The sequence below is a fragment of the Quercus lobata genome, unplaced genomic scaffold (genome assembly GCF_001633185.2).
Source record: "Quercus lobata isolate SW786 unplaced genomic scaffold, ValleyOak3.0 Primary Assembly Scq3eQI_143, whole genome shotgun sequence".
NCBI lineage: Eukaryota > Viridiplantae > Streptophyta > Magnoliopsida > Fagales > Fagaceae > Quercus > Quercus lobata.
Genome location: NW_022154919.1, coordinates 7,492 through 34,214, shown reverse-complemented (window position 1 = coordinate 34,214; position 26,723 = coordinate 7,492). Strand labels below are relative to the sequence as shown.

Genomic DNA, 26,723 nt, shown 5'->3' with positions numbered 1-26,723 from the left:
AGATGATTGGGCTGTTGACATCAGCACCGTGCAATGACGTCATTGGTGATTTCAGCACTGACATGGTCACCAGATTCTGGTGACTACATGATTTGAGTTGCTGGCCTCCTCTGGTAATTATGGTGATTTTCCCATTATTTTTTGAAGCCATCTGATGTGATTTATTTTTGTTTTTTGTTTTTTCCATTTTTTTTTTATAAAATTTGCTACTATTTTTTCGATTTGCGATTGTTAGTGGGAAACTCCCTAACTAATCCTTGCTCACCTTTAACTGCGTTTGGGGTCCACTAGGATGCTCTAACTTCTATTAGTAACTTCTTAAATAGATTTTAGTTTTCATAGAAAATTCCACTAAATGCTAGGGCATTCTTGCATCTGTTTGTGATTGTATTCATTTATATATTTTTTTTTTTTTTTTTTTTTTTTTTTTTATAATCTGGCATTGCTAATTTGTTATTATATTATGATACTCTGCAAACGAACTTCTAGATTAGTAACTCTTTCTCTTGATGTAGTGTCAATCTTTGGTTGAAGAATTATCAGCTTCCCACTCTACGGATTTGCAGCAACGTGCATATGAATTGCAAGCAGTCGTTAGCTTGGATGCTCATGCTGTTGAGAGTATTATGCCATTAGACGCAAGTTGTGAGGACATAGAGGTAATTACAGAACCTACTAGCATTATTTTGAATCTCATGCAAGTGGCTCCCCTTTTAAATGCTTATTGGTAATCTTGGAAGATATTTTAATCCTACCTATCTCCTATTTATGTGCTGATCTAATTATCTAAACTTATTTCTTGTTTCTTGTTTCTCTGTTTATTAGTTTGCCCCTTCTAACTTATCAAAAAAAAAAGTTTGCTCTTCTAGAGGCCTCATGCTTATATTTTGAGTTCTTGCTTAAGTTCCATTGTGACATCAGGTGTTGAGTTTGTTCATCTGGTTTACGTCAATTTGTGCCATGTTTTAGGTAATGTGATCTTCTGATAAAATGTTAGTTACTAATTTCTAGGACTTATCAAGTCCTGCTTGGTTATCATCTACTTGACCTTATGTGATTTTACTTAGAGAGATTAAAGACTGAGGCAGGTGATATAAATGTGATTACTAAAGATTCAGACTTCAGGTTTTGCAAGTGCTATTCTGAATTATAGTTTTAATTTCTGGGATGGCACAGTTAAATCAAAGATAAATTGTGGTTCAGGGTTTGTTAATATTGTTAATTATGAATTAAAAATTGAGTGTATGAGAGATATATATGTTCTGAGATTCCAATAGTCAGATAAATTTGGTGGTATGTTTTCTTACAGTGGAGGGTACTGAAGTGGCTAAATTCTTGGTGGAAATGAGAGTATGAATTATATCTGAATCATTTAATAGTACTTTCTAGTGGCTTGGTCAAGTCAAAATTTGTTGAATTAATAATTTGTCCCATTTGTGTTAAAAGTATGTTTTAGAGGAGAGCTTATCAATTTTCATGGTTTGATGTCTGAATACTTTGCTCAACTAATAAATTAGATCTCATTTGCAGTCCTTGTGCCTCTGCATCGGTTCCTTTTATTCTTAATCCTTTGTTTTTTTTCTCTCTTGGTCTTACAAATCTTATCCTTGGCCTTACTTATCCAAAAAAAAAAAAAAATCTTATCCTTGGCCTTCTATTAATTTTCAGAACCAATGAACTGTTGATCAAACATTGAGCTACAATTTCTATGAAATGGGAATTGGTTTTAGATTTTTTTGTTAGTTTGTTGAAGAAAAAAATACATCAATATTAGTTGGAGAAGGTTCTGAGATTTATTCAGTTAAACTTTACATAGTAGAATGAGTATCAATTGAACTTGCCAACTGGGCTTTTGGGGTTAGATTGCTGAAAACTCAGAATCAGTTTAAGCTTAGGGGTCATAGTTAGTCGACATTCAGTATACTCTCTGTGCAAAAGAATCCATATATTTTGCAGATTCAGTAGGTTCTGCCATTAATGTTATTTATTTGGTAATTTGTACCTCTGTGTGGCATGCTTGTATTCTTAGCAGGCTTTTATTGGATTTTGGTTTTTGTTGCACTTAGTTCTTGTGTCTTGTTTCTTTTTTTATGAAATCAACTTTATCAAAGTTTTGCAAAGGTAAATCCTTTGCTTGATTGCTTGAAAATCCTCGTTTTGGATTGTAAATTAATGCATTATACTTGGTAGTAATCTAAATTTGTTTCATGTACATCCTGTTTCTGCCCCTCTAGTTTATGATTGTTAGTTGCTTGGAAGAGCATTCATACTTTGGATGTATTTATTGAGAAAATATGTAATGTGCTGATGCACAATTCAGTAGATGAGGACATATGTGGGCATGTGTGTGTGTTGTGTGGGGCCACATGTGCATGCACCTGTGGGCGGGTGGGCAGTGTACCTGCATGGGTGTGCATCTTAGTATGTTTGAAAGGCATCTCTTCTGTTTTGGCTGACTTTAAACTCCTGCCACTTGGATTGGTCTGTTTTGATATTCTTCACGTCATTTAATTCCAGAATACTAAAATCTGTAAATTCTCCTTGCAGATTGATAAAAATCTCTCATTCCTCAACAGTTATGTCCAACAATCGCTGGAAAATGGCGCCCAGCCTTACATTCCTGAGAGTCAGCGCTCTGGTGTGTTAGATATCAGCAATTTCAGAAGCCAAGACCAGCCTGAAGCTTCAATGCATGGTCTTAGGTTTGAGGCATATGAGCTTCCAAAGGCCCCAGTGACATCAAGAATACCTCCAGCTTCAGTTGCACCCTCAACTGAACTTGTTCCAGTACCTGAGCCATCTTATTCAAGGGAGACCCACCAGGTTGCATCAGTGCCATCCATATCAGATGCAGGGTCAACAGAACTCAGGCTACGACTTGATGGTGTTCAAAGAAAGTGGGGTAAACCAACATACTCTTCTCCTACATCATCTACCTCAAATGCTTCCCAGAGTACATCAAATGGGGTCACACAAGTAGATTCTGCAGCCAATGTAAATTCAAAAGCACGTAATACTCATGATTCAAGGAAGCCACAAGCTGAAATTACTCCAGAAAAGCAGAAGCTTGCTGCTTCGTTGTTTGGTGGACCCTCAAAAACTGAGAAGAGGCCTACTTCAGCTAGCCATAAGGTAGCCAAGGCAAGTAGCCATGCTGCAGAGAAGTCTCCGGCACCAAAGGCAGCAGTCGTATCCAATCAAGCTACATTGGAGAAGATCAATCATCAACCTCCTCCAGACTTGCTTGACTTGGGTGAACCGACTGTTACAAATAGTGCTCCATCTGTGGATCCATTCAAGCAGTTAGAAGGGCTTCTTGACCCAACTCAAGTTACTTCAACAGTGAATCATGGTGCAGTTGGTGCTACTGAAGCACCTGATATTATGGCGCTATATGTAGGGACACCTGCTGGTGGACAGAGTAGCAGTGCTGAAAACTCTCTGCCAAGCAACAGCTATGATGTCAATCTCACATCTGAGTTATCTAATTTAACTAGTGGCGCTACTAATGCAGGAGCTACACTTCCGACACAATTTACTAAAGGTCCAAACCCTAAAGATGCCCTAGAAAAGGATGCACTTGTGAGGCAGATGGGTGTCACCCCTTCAAGTCAAAATCCAAACTTGTTTAGTGATTTGCTTGGCTAAATTCATCAGACAGAGAGTTTTAAATCAAAGATGCTTGAAGATTGATTGCTTTGTGATATGCATATGGTTTTCTGGAGCAGCTTGCTATTTGACAGGGCAATATTTATAAATTGTACAATTAGTGAAACAATCAGAGTAGCAAGTGACACTGTGAATGGAGTAATTCAACCTCCAGAACTGTAAAATCAGGTACAGATTTGTATTTGTTGAAGGACAATAGAACTTTTGATAGGAATAGAACCATAGCCGGTGCATTTGAGGTTTTCCCTTCGAGCGAGTCAACATGCAGCTTTTTGTGAATGCTGTCGCAGCCCATTTGGGGTTTTGGAGCACTCCATAAGCAAAAGGGTTCTGCTGAGCATGTTTGTATGCTTTTGCTCCGCATGGCATTTGAGACATCTTGTTGTAATAATAACGCTGTATAAGTGAGTTCTCTTTCCCACATATTTTTTTTCATTTTTCATTGGTTTCCAATTTTACATCATCTTGGATAATGAGAGGCCACTTGTTTGAATTTGACATTCAAGATCTAATCGTGTAATTTCAAATATAATAATGAGCATGGATTGGAGGTAATCGCATTACATAAAGTGCAGTGCATACGGGCTTTTCGGTTTTTTTTTTTTTTTTTTTTTTTTTTTTTTTTTTTTTTTTTTTTTTTTTTTTTTTTTTTTTTTTTTTTTTTTTTGTGTGTGTGGTACAGTGCGTACAAGCTTGGTAGAACCAGAGCAGAGTATCTAAAGTTTTTAAGATACAATTTAAAGTGGTACCAGTTGAGTAGCCTTGAAAGAGTTACCAATTCGTTTAATAAGTGATCTCTGTGATACATATATTTTTTGAAAATTACATCCTTTTATTCATACTTCAAATTATTTTCTGGTTTATTTAGGTAAAAGGTACATACTTTTGCACATAATTGTAAAAGATTGTTTCCTTTAGACGTGCATGCTTTATTCTTAGTTTATCTGATTCTGTTATGGCTGTTTCTCAAAATATAAAATGGGGAAAAATGGCTAGAGACCCTTTGAACTTTGAGGTAGTGGCCACTACACTCCCTATACTTTTAATTTAGCTAATTTACTCCGTGAATTTTTCACTTTTGCCAAATTAAGATATCCGTTAGTTTGCTATTAAAAATTTAAAATTTAAAATTGACTCATGCCCAAATGCATGTGCAATTAAATTACCCAAAACAATCTATCGTCTTTTCTTATAAAAAAAAAAAAAAAAAATCCAAAAACAAATGCGAACAAAGAGAGGCTGCATCATCACCAGACTTTGTGGTCTTGACGCTGCTCATTTTTGCCACCGATCTCACCATCCTAGCGGAACCCGCTCGTGGTTGCTACCGATTGGGTTGGAGCAAGAGCGTCGAAAATATGTGCACAGACTAGGCTTGTAAATTTTTTTTCAAGGAAGTTTAATATATGTGCATATGCACAAATCGGGGTTGGTCATGGAAACACCATATGATTTAGAATTACTAATACGGCTAGAAGTGTGATGCCCCAAAATCATAAGCAATAAAAGCCTATTCCATCTAAATAATCCTTAAAAATATTAAATAAAAGCAACTAACAACCTAAAATCTCATCACAAATGTCAGAGCTCTAATCCACTAAAGATAAAACATCCTCAAAATAATTCTTCAATACAATGTTTAATACCATAAAAATAATAGTAAAATCCTCAGTTTCACAAAACAATTAGTAACTGTTGCCTTCCAAGAATCTCTACTCTAATGATCCCTTTAATGTATTTGTAAGGAGGAATAAAGGGGGGCGGGGGGGATGAGATAACTCAATAAGTGGAATTCGCTAACATTGGGGTGTGAGAACAAACTTTTCAAATAAATAATTATTACAACAAATTCATAACTTGTAATTCATCAATATTTTATCATCAAATATTTCATATAAAAAATATTTTTATATTGTGAGCCATCATAATATATATATCAATACCATCATATAAACAATTTCTTAGGCTTTTCTCGCGGTCAACATTTAGTCCCATTGACAGGGTTGTGCTGTCCCCTTTTTGGGACTTAAACCTCATTTTCATCCCCTTTCTTAAGAATGACTCCTTTATAACCTAAAGGTGCACTCCCCTGTTAAGGAACTTCCTTTTTGGATCCTCAATAGTATACTTCCTTCCTAAGGAGCTATCAAATGTGCACTGTCCCTTTTTTTGGCACTGTCCCTTGCTAAAGACTAGCTGCAGTATGATTGTCTCTTACTAAGGACTAAATACAATACTAAGCTTTTATTCACAACTTGCCATAGGTTTTCAAAACATATTCAATATGCTCACAAAAATAATTCATTCATAATTCTAAAAAATATAAAGATATATTCACACATACAAGTTTAAATAAATTTAGGTTGTCCCACAAGTTTTTCATAAAACGAATAGTCAATGTGCACATCAAACATTTATAAAATATTAACTTATATATAGAATATTAACACATTTCTTTGATATAAAATAGTTTAATAATCAACACTGTTTTGGGAAAACCCCCCAAAATTAGTAAACACCACTTACCTCTTATTTGCAAAAATATGAAACCAACCTCCCTTGAATCACAACAAATCAGTAGGATTAGAACCTAGCAACACTAAAGATAGGTCCATCAATACACAATTTCTCACTTAAAATCAGTTTTCACACTTAAACAATTTTATCTTAAACAATACTGATATATCCAAAATTCTCTATTTATTCACTTAAATATTCAATTTACTTTCAGCTTTGATCAGATTTTTGGCTCTGCCTAATCAGATTTTCCATTAATGTAATCATAGATATTCATGAAACTTCAATATGGCCGAATAATGAATATCTGATCAATTTGACTGTAACAGCCATATGTTTTATTCATATCTATTCACTCTAACATTATATCTATTCAATCTAATATTGGAAGCCACGTATAATAGCCTTAATTTATCAATCCAGTTGCCTATTATTCCCTTGATGCCGCTGGACTAGTATTTAGACAATAACAAAGGTGTGGATGCATGTTAGTTTGATGGTGAACTTAGTGAGGCTATATACGATTATATAATAACCACAAAGCACCCTTTTTCCCATTAATATAATCATAGATTAGGTACACAAATCGTAGATGCTTCCTATAAGCGTGGAAACAACCCTAGGGTAGAAAAATAAATTCAACCTTGTGCGTCGCTAAAAGAGAGGAAGTCTCCTATTTATATATATACGTAGCTCAAGGATAAGGCTAGGGTTTTAAAATCATCAAGGCCCATATTTATACTTATGACATCTCACTTGGGCCTCATATACAATAATAATTATCTGATTTAAATATTTTAGATCCAAATCAATTAAATCCATTTAATTATGAGACTCTCTTTAATTTATGCATATGAAATAAATTTATATAAAATTATGGGGTGTTACAAGAAGTGTCATAAGGCTAGTTATAAAAAATGAACAAATCCACACACGAACATATGATTTGTACTCATTTTTTAGAGTTAGCGTTATGATGATGTTAGTTGTATTAGTAGTTCTAATTACTTAATTTTTGTAGAAAAACATGTAAATCTCAAATTAAAATCAGTAAAAAATTATGATACTAACCAAAAAAAAAAAAAGTCTCATCTCACGGGCGAAGTTTGGGATTTTATTTTTTTTTTTTTTTGTTTTTTTGAATTTAGTTATTGAATTTGATCTATTTTTTATTTTTTTATAAATATAGTGATAATATAATATATTGGGGGTATTTTAGTCAATTTTAAATCTCAAAATTCAAAAAAGGTTTTATGCTTCTCGAGAGAAAGCAGTGTTGTTGTCTTCTCGGTTGAGTTTTCTCACGCATTTGATTTCTAATTTAATTTCTTTCACACTCACACACACACACTCTTCTCTCAAAAAAAGAAATGGAAGGAAGTGGTGAAAGTGGTGAATGCGATCCTTATGATATGCAATGCGCTCCTTCATCAACAATGGGAATGGGAACGCGAAGTTGGGATATGAAGAAATCATTCAACCTCGCCCTTCGCCCTCTCCTCACCGCCTGCTCTAACCAAGTAAATTCAATTCAATCTTTTCCAAATTCCCAAAACCTAACAATTAACCAAGTAAACTCGTGTTGGTGTGTAGGGATTCTGCAGTGCCTTTCCAAATTTCAGTACCCAGGAGCAACAACATCTCCACCGCCTATTTCTCCAGGTACCGTACACCCCTTCTTTTTGCACCTAATAAATTTTTGATTATGATTAGGGCTTATTGAACTAACACTCTCTTCTCTTTGCTGTTTTTTTTTTTTTTTTTTACAGGTCCTTACATCATTACATGAAAGTATTGAGGTACACACTGCTACTTTCTTCACCCATTTTCCGAAAATTGTTTGACTGATCATAATAATTTTCATCACAACAGCAACAAAGCCTTAGTCCCTAATTTATTTTTTATTGTTGCCTATGCATCCTTAAAAGATTGGTCACATGTTTGTTTTTCATTAAAAAAAAATAAAAAGGTCAAATTAAAACTTACCTACATGTTGTTTGACCAAAATTTAAGTTGTCTACTTGAAGTTTAAAATTTGACATTTTACCACATGAGGTTAGCTCAGTTAGAATTTTGTAACCCACTTCTAATAAAAACATGGCTAAATATGTAATTTTACTCTACTTTTATGCCTCTATCCTCCAAAAAAACAAAAAAAACATAAAAATACAATATCAAATAAGATAAAAAATAATCCAGCAGAACACTTGCATCATGAGATTTCAAATCACAAGTAGGCAACTTAAATTTTGGTCAAACCTCAGGTGGGTAAAATGTCAAATTTCAAATCACAGGTAAGTAACTTAAATTTCAATTAAAACACATGTGGGTAAGTTATAATTTACCCAAATTAAAAAGAAAAAGAAAATTTGTTCATTCTTCAAAGTCAATTTTACTGCAATTATGCAAGAGTGGATGTAGGGGAAGTGTAAAAGGTGTCGTGTGCCAAATTGTCAAAATTAAGAGAATGGAGTTTGAGCTTTGTTGCCACTTGTTTGATTTATGTTTTGTGGGAGTTGTTTATTTGTTAGGGTCAGTGTGTTTGAATGGCAAATTGGTTTACTTAATTGGCTTGTTTTTATACTTGGCTAGTCTGTACTCTATGCAATTGCTGCACTTTCATATTTGTGATAGTGATTTTATTTTTTTCAGTGTATTCTCTCAAATGCGATTACTTAAATCTTCCTTGCGCTTTCTTTTTATTTACTTAGCGCCTTCTCTGGCCTTGAAGTTCTCATCTTTTATGAAACATTTAGTATTTCAGCCTGCTCTCAACTTAAATGTTAGGCTAAAACGTACTTTACACATTCTTAGTTTGGGGTCACTTCTAAATTGTTCTCTTGACTTCCAAAACTTGCAGTTTATACTATCGACTATTATAATGATGTTAATGGGCCCTTTCCATTATGGTTTGTTACATTTTTCACTGTTAACCCGCCTAAAAATGGCATCTTTAAAAAAAATTTCTTTTCAATTTTTGTTGGGGGTTGGGTAATAGGAAGATTCTAACTAATGATGATGGGAGGGCACATCAACAATGATGTTATACTCAGGATTGTAAATTAAAAGTTTTCATAGTCAAGGGACCCTGATTTGGAATCGACCTCAAACTTAAAGGGTGTAAATAGTATTTTAGCCTAACTTTTACCACCTTTATTATAATCTCTCTCTCTCTCTCTCTCTCTAAAGTTGAAAAATTGGATTAGACATAGTTACCCTGTGTTGCTGCATCAGTGCAAACCTTATTGAAGATGACCATTACTCTAGTGAATTTGGCTCTCTACTTAACATTCAGAACCATTATGATTTTATTTTCTAAATTTGCAAGGAAACATAATTACTCTAATAAAGGTTTATTGATATCAAAAAAAGAGACACCCAAGTAAACAAGGATCGTTTAGGAGACATAGCCTCATAGACAATTCATGATCGTTTGTGATATTGTGATCATTCAGGAGACATAGCCTCATAGACAGAAAAATGAATTTTTCTTCTATGCTGAACTATTTCTGCAAAATGCCAATCAAATCAGATAACGTTTTTATAAATGTGTTCTGTCTTGGAACTCCAATAGTCACGTATGAAAGAAAAAATAATTAGTTACTTTATCTCACTTTGATGTTGAAGAATAAGTGAATAACAATGGGTTAATTTCTTTGTAATGTTGGCATTTATCATGTTTTACTATTAATAAGTTCATAAAATAAAAATAGCAGACATTATGGTTTGAAAAAGGAGAATTTGAACCAGTAAATTATTTGGAATTTTGGATGATATGGGAAAATATGTATGCATTCACTCATATTGAATTTAATGGGAATATTGTGCATATGTAATATGATAGACCTGTTACTCTCTGTTCCTACAAACAAAATTTCTCATTATTTTATTTGTTATCAAGTGAGATTATTTTAAATTCTTCGACTGAATATTTAATGCTTTGCTAAAGTGGGATTGGTAACAAGCATGTTTTGGTTGGGCATTGATGCTTCTATTTCAATAGTCTTGCATGCTTTATAGGCAAAATACACACATCCCTAGTGAGTTTTGAATCCATGACCTCACGCCCAACTATCAAAGTTTTGAATCCATGACCTCACGCCCAACTATCGAATTATCCACCAGGAAAAAAAAATCTTGCATGCTTAATTTAAAATTAGTCTCATTTTTATATCTTTTATTCCCTTTGTAGTGTTGCTTAAAGATCTTAGCTAAAGCCTAAAGTAGACTTCTTTTTAGGGATCTTCCCATTGCATGGTGTTTTTGTTGTTGATTTTATTGCATGTGTTAAAAACTATAGTTCCTGAAATAGCTCCTTCATCAACTTTATATAGAATGTATAAATTAGATTGCTACCTGGGCTCCATGGCAATCAACAGGGCCAACTTCTTAATTGCTGTTTTGATATAATCTTACGGTATAATTCTAAATTTCATGCTACCTTATTTGAATTTGACAGGATGAGTTCGAGTCTTTATGTCTTGAAACACAGGTACTCATTTTATTAATATCTTTGCTGTTATCATTTTTTCTTAATTACCTTCAATTTCTACGTCGAAGGTTTAGGTTATGTTTGGTAATAGTTTTTGTTTTCTATTTTCAAAAACTTGTTTTGGGAATATAAAGAAAAAACAATTTTCTTTTATTTTTGAAATAAAAAACATGTTTGGTTAGTTGAAATTAAAAAGATAGTTTTTTTGAACAAAAAAATAGAAAATACTAAAATATATTGTTATTCGGATTTGAACTCTAATGCCAACTCATTAAATGAGACAGATTCATTAAATTAAATGCGTGTTTTCATTGACTTTTGAAAATTAGAAACTGAAAACAGTCTTTTACATGCTTTTAGTTTTCTTCACAAGTTGAGTTTTGAGAACAGTTTTTGTTTTCTATCCATTTTGAGTTGCCAAACAAGTTTTTTAGTCTAAAAAATAGAAAATTGTTTTTGAAAACAGGAAATAAGAGGAAAAAACAGTTACAAACATACCCTTAGTATCTTACACATCATAGAATTGAAGCAGGTTGTTTCCGTCTCTAGGATATGATTTTTTTTTTTCCTTTTACTTTGGAAAAAGAAAAAAAGTAAGGGGGGTGGGGAAGGGGTTGCCTCATATGTGAAACATACCTTTAGAATCAATGGAACCACAATGAAAAGCACTTAAACAGTGAAAACTGAAAACAAGAAAGTTCTGGTTATGTTGTTTACGTGACGGATGATCTTTTAATTTTTAAATGATTTATAGGTAAGTTAAATTTTATCAAGAAAAAAGATTACAACCAAGTACGCTGAATGTGTACTTAATGGCTAGACATTAACTTAAAGTACAATAATATACAGAATTGAGTAATTCTGAGAAAGAATGGCCACTTAATGTATCCATCCAACCATACAACGTACGTAAAATAAATGAAAAAGCTTAAGCTCCATTGTTGTATGTTCAACTCCTTCAAACATTTGAGGATTTCGTTCTTGGCATGCCCTGTTTCAATTTACTATCAAGACACGCATTCGCAATTAGATCTGTATCAAGAATTTGTCTACATTTGATGAGTGTGTTTTGAGAATGAGAAACTGACTTCCTTTGGACCAACTTCAATCTATTTTGCCAATACCCTTGCCAGAATCTTATAAACGTTGCCAATTAGGCTAATGAGTCTAAAATCCTTCCCATCCAATAATCCAAAGCCCTTATCTATAAATGTTAAAGGACCCAAGATTGAGCTAATGACCAGAAGAATAGAAGCATTTGGGGGAATACTTACTCAAATTGGTTACACTTGGATTCCTTGGGAGCTTCAGGTGGTATTTTAGTGTTATGGGATAGAGCTAGGGAGTTGTTGGTTGGTGGAATGTTCCTTGGTGCATAGGGGGGTTTTAAGTGTTATTTGTTTTTCAAGCAAAAGAAAGGGAGCAACAAGAATAACAACAGGGATGTGGGTTTCCTCAACATGCTTTGCTAGATTTACCCTTGGAGAGGGGTGGGGTGCCTTCACCTGGTCAAGCAATAACGATCCACCATTAATGTCCAGGCTAGACAGATTCTTGGTATCATCGAATTGGGAAATACATTTTCTTAATGTGAGTAAAAAATTACTCCAACAGCCCATCTCAGACCCTTTCCTATCCTACTCTATTGCAATTGCGTAAACGTAGGGTTTGGAAATATATGGCTGAAATCTTTGTGCTTTGTGGAAAGAGTCCAGAATTGGTGCGGGAGTTATAATGTCAAGGGTCACCCAATTGGATGTTGGCTCAGAAACTCAAATCTTTGAAAATTGATTTGAGAATTTGGAATAAGGAATTTTTTTGGGGGATGTGGCATCAAGGAAGTCTTTTGTCTTGAATGAAATAAGGGAGATGGATAGGAGGGAGGAAGATGGAAGGTTGAGCGCTGATGTGAGAGTTACTATGGAAGATAATAAATTGGAATTGCAAAAGTTAATTGTTGTGGAGGAAATGAGTTGGAGACAAAAGTCATGGGTTCCCTGGTTAAAGGAAAGGGACAGAACTACCACCTTTTTTCACTGCCTTGCCAATGCACGTAGGCAGAATAACTTTGTTAGTTGCTTAAAATTTGGTGACACTTGCACCAATGTGTGGTGGCTCCATAACCATGTTGGTTGGATCTTTGCTTGTTCTGTGATGGAGCTTCTATAATGTTGGAAAGGAGACTTTGGTAAGAGAGGTTACAGGATGATTTGCTAAGTGACCCATTTATGCTTATACGGTGTTTTTCGAGGGAAAGAAATGCCCCTTATTTTGAAGGGAAATTACAAAATTTGATTAATTGAAGTTGCTATTTTTTAAGACCCTTTTATTTATGATTGGAGTGTAGGGTCCATGCATTGGGGTGTTACTTTTGTGCGGGATGATCATGATTGGAAATTGAAACGTTGGTGGATTTCATGGACCCTATTTATTCAATCAAGATTAGGGGGGACGTTGAAGATCAAATTTGTTGGGGACCTACAAAGAATAAGTTTTTGAGGTAAAATCTTTCTATATGCTATTTTCTAATGGGGACAAGCCTTATTTCCCATGGAGAAAGTTCCTTTATAAGTAGCTTTCTTTGCTTGGACTATTGCTTTGGAGAAAATTCTTACTTTATATAATCTTCAAAGGTGAAGGATTATTGTTGTAGATTGATGTTATCTGTGTAAGAAGGGTGGAGAGACTGTAGATCATATATTGCTGTATTGTGGTTACACCAGAGAGTTATGGTCTTTCGTTTTGTGTTTATTTGGAGTGCATGGGTCATTTTAAATTTTTAATTGGTTAGTTGATTTGTTGGCATTTTGGATGGCGTGGTTTGCAAAACTTCAGAGTTGTGGTAGTTGGAAGGCCGCTAATCATCGAAGGAGAAGGGTTGTTGTTGTAGATTGATGTTATCTGTGTAAAAAGGGCGGAGAGACTGTAGATTATATATTGATGCATTGTGGTTACACCAGAGAGTTAAGGTCTCTTGTTTTGTGTTTCATTGGAATGCACTGGGTCATCCTAGTCAGTTAGTTGATTTGTTGCTTTTTGGCCTTTTGGATGGGGAAGTTCGCAAAACATCAAAGTGGTGGTAGTTGGAAGGCTGTCCCTTCGAACCTTACGTGGGCCATTTGGCGAGAGTGAAATAGCTGAGCTTTTGAAGGCATTGAATGATCTACGAAAGAGCTTAAGATGCTTTTTTTACATTCTTTGTATGAATGGATGGCTGTTTTACCAGGCCAACCGTGTTCCAATCTGTTAGAGTTTCTTGACTGTAAAATTTTCTTGATTTTGCCCTCTAAGTGCACCCCTTGTGTACTGGGTGGTTTCTTTATTCTCAATAAAACTTTCTATTTAAAGAAAAAAACTAGCAGATGAAGATTTTATTACCATCTAAGATGATTCATATAATTTCCAGTCAGAACTGTCACATTATTGGCACTTTGCTTCAAGAATCCTTGGCTTTTTCTTGTGTCTTGGTTGCTCCACATCATTGAGTAAGCAAATTGAATTGGTCACCATGTTAACATATACTGTACATGCAGGTGGGAGCCGCTCTAGATACTGTAGAGCAACTTGTGGAAGAACAAGCCTTGGACCCTTTGTTTTCAGATAAGTAGGTATCATTTAATTTTTGATTAATTTGATTCAAATTTATTGATTGGTTGGCCGGCTGCTAAAATTGTAGTCATTGTTATTATTATTATAAGTATTGGTCGTTATTTGATTTATTATTTTATAATTGGCTTGTTATTCTTGTATCAGCTTAAGGGGATTTTATAATTGGCTTGTTAATATCTAATTTTTGGCTTGTTAATATCTAATTTTCTCCTCTTTCAAATTATGCCCTCTTCTCATCTAACCCGAATCTTCCAAAGTTTACATTCAATTATTATTATATTATTTCTAGTAAATGGGATGTCATATATTTATAGGATTGTTTCGATGTTGAAGACTTTTAAGAATCTAGTAGAACCATTGATTCTAAACTTTTACAGCTTACTGAAATGCTCATACTGGAATTCAAAGACATTAACAAATTCAGGGTTAGTCAGATTTATTCAACATCCTCTATCTTGGTATCATAATCAATTTTAGAATATTTTATTCTTAGGGGATATTTCTTTGCTGAAGTTAATCTTCATTCCCTTATGTAATTTGTAAATTCTTGTATTCGTTGGGAAATATTTGTTGGGAAGTAGTTGAGTCCTATTCAAATCTTGGGTTGCAAATTGGCACTCTGACTTCTAATTCTTTTGGTTTTGGGAAAGGGAAAATTGCAAAAGTACTCTCTAAACTTTGGGTCAAAATAAAATTGGCACTGTTTTTCTAATTTGATTTTCGTTTGGGCTTAATGGACATAAAATCCTATCACGTATGGGGTACATGATTTATTTTAATAAAATACTGGTTTGAAATTAATAAAAAAATCATTTTAAAATTCGGTTTTTTTTTCCCCTCCTTATTCTTCCTCCACCAGTGGCTTGGTGGATTTACCATGGCTGAAAATTGAGCCAACCTGGCAACCATAGGAGACCCCCATCACCATCCACATCTAGCTTGCCTTTTAGGCCCAAAACACCACCACCTCACTGCCTATAATTAAGCACCAATGCAGGCCACCATGAAACCCACCCAAAATCACTCTATTTCTACCACCTTCCTCAACTAGTTCCCATAAGTATTCTCAAAGCCCTTTAGTAAATATGCCAAATGCACAACTAGACACACCCAAATAACCAGCCAAACACCCAAGCGGCGGCTCTACTCCATTGGCCCTCCACTCAAACTAACACCTAAACTCATCGCTTCCACACTAAACCAGCACAACCCATTACTAATTCAAAGCCCATCAAACAGAACACCTTTAAACACAAAAGTGATCTAATTTTCAAACCTCAATTGACCTTTATAACCCATCATTGACCATGCTAGCCAACCTATCAACTATCAAGCTGATTTAGGCCCAAGCTGTGACACCCACAACTCAAATTTGTTGTGCCCCAAAAACTGTCGTGGCGACACTCTGGTGAGAAAAGAAGAAGAATAGAAAAAGGAGGTGAAGTTTCCGTTCAGATGGAAGAGAGAATATGATAAAGAAGGAAAGAGAAAAAGAAGATAAGGAGGAGAGAGAAGAAGTAGGTGGTTGGAGATTGAGAGAAACAGAAGGCTGTATCCAGTACACAAAGGTCTTACTTTTGCAGGGTTTAGGAGAGGTGATTGGTAAGTAGCATTACCCCCATTTTCTTTGGAGACTAATTCTATGACTCGAACCATGATTAGTCACTTTGGGTAGAAGGCACTTGCCATTGCTATTTGCTTAGGAGAGAAGGAAAAAAAATTGAGTTTTAAAATGAATTTTATTAATTAAATCATGAGCTTTTCACGTGAGGATATTCTGTACTTATCAAGAAGAGAGTTTCTAATTTCAAATTAGAAGAACTAGGGATTATTTTTATTATGGCCCAAAGTTCACATGATCCCTATGCATTTTTCCCTTCAGGAAATGTCTCTCCTACAGTCCTAATTATTTTCATGTTGATTAGTAGTGTTCCTCAAGGATAACCATTTGTCAAGAAGATTTTTCATAGTTTATAAAAACATCCCTTTGTTGCCTGTTGGTCTTTATCTCTTCATGTTTTTTGAGAACTCTTGAATTTTCTATCTTCTAGTTTTGGCTTTCTTCAATTTCTCTTCACCACTCATAAAAAAACCCTGACCCCTCCCCTACCCCCACTGTGGGCAGGCTTTGGAGAGTGGACAAAATTCCATAAAAAAATAAATTTTGCTTTGCCTTTATACCTAATACCCCATTTCTGTTTTTGGTCAAGCTTAAGAGTTGAACCCAAGACCTTACCCAATTCTATTGGTGTCTTTATAACTCCATTTTTTTAATAAAACCCCACCACCCCTCCACTCCCCCCCCCCCCCCCCTTCCCATCCCCTCTCACTATTTTGTAATAGAAAATTTTACTTGAATTGTGAATAACTACAAATATTTTTTCTATATCTGTTGCCATAAGTAAGGTGTTGCTGTCTAGTCAACCTGTTTGTGGAAATTTAGCAATAACCTTGAAAGCATTCCTACTTTATCATATTCTATCTAGTACTTGTAAGATCTGTGGTTTCTATTTTGTAAACATTGGAAACCAGAAGAAGTCTGAAACCTAAGTTTAAGGTTCTCTGTTATCAGTAGTAATATACTTTATAATGGATTCACAACAGTGCCCTTAATAGAATATATGATTATGCATCAGCATTCTACAATATTTTATGTTGGTTAGAATGGAATTACGTTTTCCTTGATCTCATTTATTGGAATTATAGAGTGCTTGTAACGTATTAACCCAAATGCAGGACTAATGTAATGGATGTTGCTCAAAATCTTTCATCAGCAAAGAGGAGTGAGATCCAATACTTGACGGATATGCTAAATATGGTGAGTGATTGGGTTTTTGTATTTAACTAACTTAATAGACTATGACAGTTGTCATCTCTTTTTACGGTTATATTTTTACTTATGATCACGCTTATCAGTATTTGTAGAAGGGATAAAATCAGCTATATATGCATTGGTTGAAGAGGTTGTAAGTTAACTGCTTAGGATAAATCATTTTATCATCTCCTTTTCCCCTTTCTGATCAAGAAGAATCATTAGATATCTTCTATTAAAATCTTGCACCAGAAGCCACAGTGCTTAGGCTTGTATATGATATGCACAAAATCAAATTAATAGAATTGACCACTAGACATTACTTAAATTTGCAGAATTGAAAAGTTTTGTGTGCATTGGAGGATTAGGAATAAGTAAATAGTGTACTTTCAACCAAGTTTTATTGGGCAAATGGGGGTGTGTGTGTGTGTGCGTGTTTTTTTTTTTTTTTTTTTGAGGATATGTTGTAGACATGGAAGATTGATTCATTGCTAGTTCAGAATTTCGTCCATTCAAGGTTTATATTATTGGGTCAATGTATGAAGTCTAGTTGAAGCAAAAATCATTATTTTATATGTCTAGTTATAGACATTCTGGGGTTCATACAAATTTTAATTTGGTTTTTCAATTTACAAGTTATGGTTAGTTTTTAATTTAGGCCAATTTTGTAATTTTCAATTCGTCTGAAATAATGGTATTTTGGTGGAGTCTAAAATTATCTAAAGAGATTCTAAGTATCTTAGGTTTATTTCCTTGAGTGCAAGTTTTTTATTACCTTAGTAGGTTTTTAGTTTACTAGTCTAATAAGGAGTTCGTGTAATAGTCAAATTTGGAGCTCTAGTTCTATTATAGAAGTTCAGATTTTGAGCTATTTAAGTGTCTTATTGTACTCATTAAAGGTGGATTTGATTATAAAAATAATGGGTTTTTTTTTTTTAGTATTGAGGCACATTGGCCTTATTGTGTTATTTCTCCTTTGCGCTTCTCTCTCCCCTTTATTTGATATTGTGTCACTGCCACGTGCACTGTTGGCATGCACTGTTCATGCTATTGTTCCCTACTAAAAACCTAGTCATACTTGAATCATAACCTTAACCCTAAGTCACCACGAACCCTACCACAAGCACGTACAAACAAATTCCTCATTTTGTCCTATGTTAGGAAATTGATCATTTATGGAAGCTATTAATTACAGGGAAGTGTGGTGAGTCTTGGGATACAAATTTGGTTGGGATGTCTTATGGGTGTAGCCTTTGGAAACATATAGTGCAGGATGTAAGAGGTTATTTTAGTTTTGTTAATTTGTGGTTGGGGATGATAGGATGGAAGGGGTTTTTTTTTTATTTTTGTTAATTTGTGGTTGGGGATGATAGGATAGGTCACTTGTGGAATGATTTGTGGTGGAACACAAATTGAAAGGGGCATTGAGGAAAACAAATAAAACAAAAAAGATAGGAAAGCCTATGAACCAACACCTAGAATTACTTGGAATTAGCACCACGTAGGAAAACCTAGGAATTTATACTTTGGTTGCCAGAAATCAGCACCTAGATATTGGATAATCCAGTATAAAATTTTATTCATCATCAATCATAATTTTTTCTCTGGGCCTTTAAATAGGCTAATCTCTCTCTCTCTCTCTCTCTCTCTCTCTCTCTCTCTCTCTCTCTCTCTCTCTCTATATATATATATATATATAATCAGAAACCTCATGTATGAGATAATGATGTGTTGCCTTGTGGCTCATTCTTAGAGAACTCCTTCACTTAGCCTTCCACTTAATCAAAGATTTTAAAGATTTATTTGATTTTTATTATTTATTTGTATTCAACAATAAATAATTTTGGGTTAATCACCATTTTGGTTCCTAATGTTTTTGCACTATGTGGCAAAATGGTCCCTAATATTTCAAATGTGTCAATTTAGTCTCCAACATTTGGTATTGTGTCAATAGTTCCCGCCCGCCATTAAGTAGTGGATTGAAAGTGCTTGTGGCTAACAGTCAAAATAAAAATGTTTTATATGCCACCTAGACTTCCACATGGAGGTGAAATTTCTACTTTGTGACTGATTCTTTAGCTATAATGAATTTAATCTTGCCGAAGGTAAATCATCATATGTGCTAACTTCTCTATTGTACTCTTCTGGATGATGAACTTGTTAGGAAATGCTAAACCTAACCCAAGATTTGTGAGATGTGAACAACAGAAAACAGAAACAAAATATATCTAAGCATACAAACGCAAGAACACTAGTTTTATGTGGTTCACCCCAAAACCAAGGCTATGTCCTCGAAGTTGTTGCAGCTTTTTGTTGACCTAAAAATTGATTACAAGGATCATAGGTATATATACTGCCTAAGTGCCTATCCATGTGTGAAAATACCATAGTGTGCTTAAAGCTTCTAATGTATTCTCAAATACTGAAATATCCCCTATAATTATATGCACTAACACAATAAAGGCTCCACACAAATCTTATTAGAACCTTACCCAAGCAAATATTGTTTGTTTCAAGCTCTGGCCCTTTTGTTTGATTTTTAAGATGAAAGAAGAATGATTATAAAGTAGTGGGTGAGTATTCTTATCACCACTCCGTTTATTAGGTTGAGGAACAGAATCGCCATATTCGCGCTCATGTTGAAATCCGCAGGAAAGAGATGGAAGATGCCAAACGCTTGGCAGATGCCGTAGAGAAGGTACAATGTTTTTTCTCTAACTTAGACTTCTCTCCTACCCCACCACCCCCACCACACCCCTTCCTCCCCAAAAAAAGGAAAGAAAAAGCTATGTCAAAAGTTGTCATGAAAAGTGTTTGATGGCTGATTAAATTAGTTTCTCGTATGCTAATTTGCAGTTAAGAAGCAGGAGTTTAAGTTATGGGACATTTGGCAGCAACATGGTTGATTAAATTGGTTTTGCATATTGACAGCTGCTTCCTTCAGTGGATTTTTACAATATATGTCTGTCTATCTTCTGTTCTCAAAACCTGTATATCACAGCTTGTTAATTGTGATACAGTTCTAGTGTGTATAGGCCTTTATGGCTCTTAGGAATTCTTGTTAATGGACTAGTCTTATTCTGATGTTTAAGATCATGAGAAGCTGAGAAATTTGCCCACTTATGATATCCGTGTCAATTGCTATTGAATTTAATATGACATATTGACACTATTTTTCTCTGGGGTGCATTTGATGAAGTAATTGCTGCTAACATACCCAAGAAAGTTCAAGCGAGATTGGAAATTTCTAAATGTTTGCTTCCCAGTTCCCACATTCTTAGGTTGACATGGACCAATATCATCGGCTACGCCTACGCAAATCTAATTTAAAGCTCTAAGCTTCAACTACAAATGGAAAAAACAATTGCTTGTCGGCCCACATGGCCCAAAGTATTTCTATCCTGACCGAGAAGTATTATTGGGCTCTAAGCTAATTCCTGGATCCATTATAAGTTTTGTACAAGCTCAAATGAACTACACCTACAAGCCGATTTTGAGCTCGAATTTTCTCTTCCCTGTATCTTGAATCCCTATAGCTTGGCAAGTTTTCTAAAGAAAATCTAGTTTTTAATGCTTGTTCTTGAACATTCTTTTGATAAGGCAAATAATTTTACTCAAAAGCATCAAAGTTTAGATTTTAAACAGTCATCAATATTTAAGACACACCTAGGCCTTTTAGAATGCATAATATGAACTCCCGCCAAATAGAATTGTATGCTTTTATAGTCATCTTATGCTCTGCATCTTGGAGAAGTACATGAAATTTCAGTCAACTAAGAAAGCAGCCTAACGTCAACTGTCCCTCTACAGGGCCAGCTCTTTAGTTGGGGCCTAAAATAACTTTTATATTAAAAAAAAAAAATAGTGAGTACACATCATACTAACTTGACATTCTTAATTTTAACATGATACATTTATGTTAAAAGCTAGAGATTCGGTTGTTTACTGTGTTCACAAAGAGAATTTCTTAGTGCCAATAAGTTAAATTTCTTTCGTGCAAAAATACACTTTGCAGTTTTGTGTTATATTTGCTCTGGTTCTACTGTTTATGGCATATTTATTATATGAAGTAAAATATATTTATTTTTATACCTTGAAAGTGAAAAGTGAAATAATGAAAAATGTAGTATATATAGATTTTACTCTTATACATTTATTACATAATATATAAGAAATAATTTATTTGTAATAAAAAAATAAAAAAATATTACTTATTATCAATAAAAATTAATTTATTAAAATTAACACATCACACGTATTATAATTTTCTTTTATTATAATTGTAAGGACGCGATTCGTGGCGGACCGTAACAGTGTCGGGTTCGCACGTGAAAAGGCCCCCAACAATATCATTTGTAGAGCGTGGGTTTGGAGGGCTAGGCCTTGATCGATAGGAGGTGGGTTTTTCGCGGTGTCCGTACAAGTTTAAGTTTTCCTACACCTCTGGAGTCTTTCTCCTGGAGGTGGGCTGGGAAACTCTGGTTTCTGGCCATTTTTCCCAACCCTCCCAATGGTGCACATTCCTTTTTATTATATAGTCCGTCTTGGCTGATCATGACCCTCCACTTGTAGGTTAAGCAGGAGCTTATTTCGGTATCCATCCCATCAACCGTCCCGTCTAACTTTCTATTAGTTGCATGGATCGACGTTTGCACCGCCCAAACGTCTTTTCTCATTAACCAGCTCTGGGTATTGGCAGGTGCATTTACTAAAGGGGGTGGGACGCGCTTTCCTTGGTCCGAGTTCACACCCTGCTTCCCTATGGGTCCCATTCCGTTCACATCCCCTGGAGGGGGCTATTTATGGATTGCCTACACCAGAGTGTTGGTCTTCCCGTTGAAGCTATGGAATGCCGAGGACAGGGTAAGTTCTCAGCCGTTCCCCTTGCTACCTCGGCCACTGATCATTCGTCTTCGACAAGGTACCTCCTCGGCGCAGGCCCTGGGCCCAGATAGAGTTTGGGCCGGACTGCAGAACTCTCGGACCCACAATAGCCCCTCAAAATCCTGCTATTCGTCCCCTCGGACGGATAGGAGGGTTTTGATGACATCATGGATCTGCCAATGTCTATCAATCCTTGTCACCTAGCGATTCCCGAGGTTTTTCACCTGCCCAAGGCACGTTCCTAGAGCCGTTGGAAGGCGAAACGTGGCCTCATTAAATACGGGCGGCTTGGTGCTTCCCACGTTCAACGGTGTGATGGAAATCGAACGGTGGTGATCTCCTGGCCTCTCTGGGCGGGAAAAAGGGCGTGCAGCTTACCCTAGAAGGTATAAAAGATTTTCTGGAGATGGATCCGTCTCTCCAGTTCTATACTTAAGAGTTTTAGTGCGTGTATCCAGGGTTCATCCGAACTTCCGCCCAAATTCAAGTCTATCTCAAGCACATATAGCCCATCCGAAGCGTAATTCTCTTCTTATGTAAGTTCCCTGCCTCTATTAACTCACGTTTTTTCTTTTCTGGATTTATTTCTCTTTGGCTCCCTTTCCTTTCCGTCGCGGGTTAGGTTTGTTTTAGTAAATGGCGAAGGTGGCTAAATTGAGATTGAGGAAGTTGGTCGATACTGAAGAGGCGATGAATAAGTTCATCGTTGATTATAGGATTCCCCCCAACGTAAGGCTGGAACACTGTAAGATGGGGGAATGGCACATTAAGAGGGGGACGGGCTCGGTTGTAATTCCCGTCCTCGCCTTTGTATAGGGAGGTATGAGAATCCCTATGGGACCAGTGACAAGGGGTTATCTCAGGCATTTCCGTTTAGCCCCTACCCAGTGCGCCGACAACGTTCTTAGGATTTTGGGTTGTGTGGACGCTTTAAACGAGAAGATGAGTTTAAGACTGACCCACCATGATGTAAACTAGTGCTACAACCTCCAAAAATTGAAAGGAAAGACCTACTACATGAGGTCGAGGGATGATAGGATTCGGTTGATCCAGTGCCTCCCTGATTCCAACAAGGGACTGAACAAGGATTTTCTTATCGTCTCTGGGGAGTGGCATGATGGCGATCCATGCCCCGTAGTAGAAGGAGAACCAGGTGGGGCTTTAGGAATGGAAGAGGGATAACACTTCAAACCGTTCTAACCTAACTTCCTTCGATAACTAATTACGCATATATGTTTGTTGCTTTTGCAGATGAACGCGCCTATAAACGGCATTTTCATTTAGTCAATCGGGCAGACTTGGAAACCGTTTTACAAGCGGCAGTTTTCGTGAATGAAAGTGATGGCCAAGTCCGTGCAGTTCACAAAATACTAGGGTACCCTCCAGTTCAGAAGTCGTTCGGGGACGCGAAGCACGTGATCAGTGCCCGCCGTCCTTGGCTTCTAAAAATCACCGTGGTAGAGAAGGGATTTTTGATCTCGCAGGAGCCAGCTGTCCCCAAGAACATCCCCCTGGCGGGCCCCTCTTCGTCTCATCAAGCAGCAGAGGACGAAGGTGAACCAGATCAGCCGGAGGAAGGGTTCGGGGTTTTTGACTTAGTCTACCAATCCGAGGACCCTCCTGGTGACCTAGGTGACCCAGCTTTGTCCGAGGCGGAATTATCATTAATAGGCACCTCTTCTCAAGCCGAGATGGGAGTCAAAAGAATACCTTTAACCCCCCTTCTCCAACTCCTCGAGGACCAACCAGGGAAGGATACCCAGGAGGCACCACAACCCAATGCTCCTCCTCCACCAGCTCGGCCCCTTACAATCCAAACCAGGTCATCCTCCATCAAGTCCCAACCACAATCCACCCGCTACGAACCTCCCACCTCCTCCCAACCAGCTCGGTCTCCTCGACCCGAAGGTGCTGATTCCAAGAGAAAGAGGAGCCCCAAGGGCAAGGACATCGTGGACGAGGGAAAATCCCAACCTCCTAAGGAGAAGGATGAGACTCCGCCCACAAAACAACCGAAGATCGGACCCCAAGGCAGAGGCAAAGGACCCGCAGTTCAAACCTCTCAAGGCAAAGGAAAAGGAATTGATTCCCAATCCCTTCCGAGCGCCTGGCTTCCTGCCCCAATGCTTCACGGGGGTCCATTACTGGAAACTGCCTCTCTGAGGGACCTTGGAGACGGCGAGGGTGGATACGTGGCAGATGCATTAGGGAGAACCATGCTACTCCCTAATGACATGGAAGAGCTGAAGAGAATGAGGATGCAGGAGGTTTTTCTCAGTACTAAGAGATACTTGGGCATGGTAAGATTTCTTGAAACCTAACACTTTACTAATTCTCGTCACCAGTTTGTCACTCACTACACGTTCATCTTTCTTGACAGGCTCTCCAGGCAACCTATAGGATGGAGGAAGAAGTGCATGACAGGAGTAAGGTGGCCGAGAACGAACGCAAGAGGCGCATAACGGCCTCAAAGACTCTCGAAGCTTCTGAAAAGGAACTTGCCAAAGTCAAGGATGACTTAACAATGACCACTCGCGAGAGGGATAACGTCTCGGCGGGCCTTGCTAGTGCCCAAAAACAGGCCAAGGACCAAACCAAGCGCGCAATTGAAGCCGAGGACCAGCTGCAAATAGCCAGAACTCTGATCGAGGATTTAAATAAGCAGCTGACCACGGCTCTGCATGAGAAAGGAGTGGCAGAATACGCCCGTGATGAAGCCGTAAGGGCAAAGCAGGAGGCCGAGTTTGCCAGGAATGAGGCAGAAGCTGCCAAGAATACGGCCGAGGACGATGGTTACAACATGGGAGTAGCCGAGACCCAGGCCACCCTTAAGGCGCAGATCCCTGGTGTGTGTAGGTTTTATTGCTCCCAGGTTTGGGAGGAAGCATTGAAGCGAGCTGGGGTGGATGCCTCATCTGATTTGTGGAAGGCGGAGAGCATATTCTACCCGGCAGCCATCCGTGAGGCCACTTCGACCAGCCCCGCGGCTACTCGTGATCAACCCGAGGAAGAGATCACCCCGTTGGAAGACTTGCAGGCAAGCGGTTCTTCTAGCAAGGCGCCCAAAGAAGGAGAACTTCAGGATGTGACAGTGATATCCCAGCACACGGATTCTGAGGCACCTAAAGAGGTTGCCGAGCCCGTGGTTGGCATTCAGGTGCCTAATACAGAGGAACCCACCATACTTGCAGAGCCGCCACAGGCCACTTCCCTTGCTGTGGTTCCCCAGAGTACCAGTGCTGGTCCTGTTCAGCCTTCCCCAGAAGGGACCATCCTTCCAGGCACCGAAGCTGAATCTGCTCCCATCTCCCAAAATGTCACCGACAAAAAAGCAGAAAAGTAGAAACCTTCGTTGGGCTTTTTGTATTCGTTTCTATTTGAACGATTAACTTGTTTCTTTTCCTTTCACAAACTTCCTAATTTATTGATGGTTTACAAGCATTTGAACATGTATATATGAAATCTTGCTTTTCCTTTTTCCTTCTGATTACATCGTTAACCGCCCTCGTTGATGCGCACTATTTGCTTATGAACTCTGCGCTGATTTATTTTAACATGTACAAATAGCTATGCATGTAATACATTCATCATCATGTTCCCCGAACCCTAATTTACTTGCGCCCACAAAGGCCTTAGATTTATTCCTAACCTTCGTCTTACGAAGATATAAGCACCATTTTTAACGTCACGCATAATAGCTAAAACTCGCTTAGTGCCTGGTTTTCCTCGTCCAAGTAGTTGGTTTCCCCATAGGCTTGAGTCCGAGGACCATGCAATGCCTTGGTTCTGTCCAAAAACCTAGTTTTCCTCGTCCAAGTAGTTGGTTTCCCCGTAGGCTTGAGTCCGAGGACCATGCAATGCCTTGGTTCTGTCCAAAAACCTAGTTTTCCTCGTCCAAGTAGTTGGTTTCCCCGTAGGCTTGAGTCCGAGGACCATGCAATGCCTTGGTTCTGTCCAAAACCTAGTTTTCCACATCCAGGTAGTTGGTTTCCCCAGAGGCTTGAGTCCGGTGGACCATGCAATGCCTTGGTTCTGTCCAAAACTAGTTTTCCTCATCCAGGTAGTTGGTTTCCCCAGAGGCTTGAGATGTGGACCATGCAATGCCTTGGTTCTGTCCAAAACCTAGTTTTCCACATCCAGGTAGTTGGTTTCCCCTGAGGCTTGGGTCCGTGGACCATGCAATGCCTTGGTTCTGTCCAAAACCTAGTTTTCCACATCCAGGTAGTTGGTTTCCCCAGAGGCTTGAGTCCGTGGACCATGCAATGCCTTGGTTCTGTCCAAAACCTAGTTTTCCACATCCAGGTAGTTGGTTTCCCCAGAGGCTTGCAATGCCTTGGTTCTGTCCCTAGAGGACCGATGCAATGCCTTGGTTCTGTCCCCAGAAACCTGCAAGTTTTCCACATCCAGGTAGTTGGTTTCCCCAGAGCTTGAGTCCGGTGGACCATGCAATGCCTTGGTTCTGTCCAAAACCTAGTTTTCTCTTTGTGTAGGATCTTGGCTTTAGGGGAGTTAACTCCTCGCCAAGCCCTAGAGTTTATCCATACGGTTAACGTTACCAAGTGCCTAGTTTTGCTCTTTACGGGGACCTTGGCTTTAAGGGAGTTAGCTCCTCAACCAAGCCCCTAGTCAAGAACGTGGTCCCTAAAGAACTGTACTAGAACTCTATAACCAATGGTTAGATATAACGAAGAAACTCTATCGACCCACTTCCTATACCAAACACACAAGCCTTTCCCACAG

At 37.5% G+C, this 26,723-nt stretch overlaps 2 protein-coding genes across 2 annotated transcripts; both read left to right on the top strand.

Annotated features, from left to right (window-relative positions):
- The first annotated feature begins 490 nt into the window (after window positions 1–490).
- LOC115973593 (AP-4 complex subunit epsilon-like) lies at window positions 491–4,198 on the top strand. Its single transcript, XM_031093861.1, has 2 exons — window positions 491–659; window positions 2,548–4,198. The coding sequence occupies exons 1-2, from the start codon at window positions 627–629 to the stop codon at window positions 3,646–3,648; spliced, it is 1,134 nt and encodes a 377-aa protein (XP_030949721.1). The 5' UTR covers window positions 491–626; the 3' UTR covers window positions 3,649–4,198.
- Window positions 4,199–7,458: 3,260 nt separating this feature from the next.
- Window positions 7,459–20,286, top strand: LOC115973594. The gene is made up of 8 exons (XM_031093862.1): window positions 7,459–7,706; window positions 7,780–7,848; window positions 7,956–7,985; window positions 10,646–10,678; window positions 14,212–14,282; window positions 17,024–17,105; window positions 19,705–19,797; window positions 19,956–20,286. Exons 1-8 carry the CDS (start codon window positions 7,557–7,559, stop codon window positions 20,007–20,009), a joined length of 582 nt encoding a protein of 193 aa, XP_030949722.1. The 5' UTR covers window positions 7,459–7,556; the 3' UTR covers window positions 20,010–20,286.
- The last annotated feature ends 6,437 nt before the right edge of the window (window positions 20,287–26,723 follow it).

Excerpts from the sequence above, each read along its gene's own strand:
- LOC115973593 (XM_031093861.1), top strand. The coding sequence starts at position 627 with ATGCCATTAGACGCAAGTTGTGAGGACATAGAG. Across the intron at positions 660-2,547 it reads CAAGTTGTGAGGACATAGAG|ATTGATAAAAATCTCTCATT; the intron begins GTAATTACAGAA and ends TTCTCCTTGCAG.
- LOC115973594 (XM_031093862.1), top strand. The coding sequence starts at position 7,557 with ATGGAAGGAAGTGGTGAAAGTGGTGAATGCGATCCTTATGATATGCAA. Across the intron at positions 7,849-7,955 it reads TCCACCGCCTATTTCTCCAG|GTCCTTACATCATTACATGA; the intron begins GTACCGTACACC and ends TTTTTTTTACAG. Across the intron at positions 19,798-19,955 it reads TGGCAGATGCCGTAGAGAAG|TTAAGAAGCAGGAGTTTAAG; the intron begins GTACAATGTTTT and ends GCTAATTTGCAG.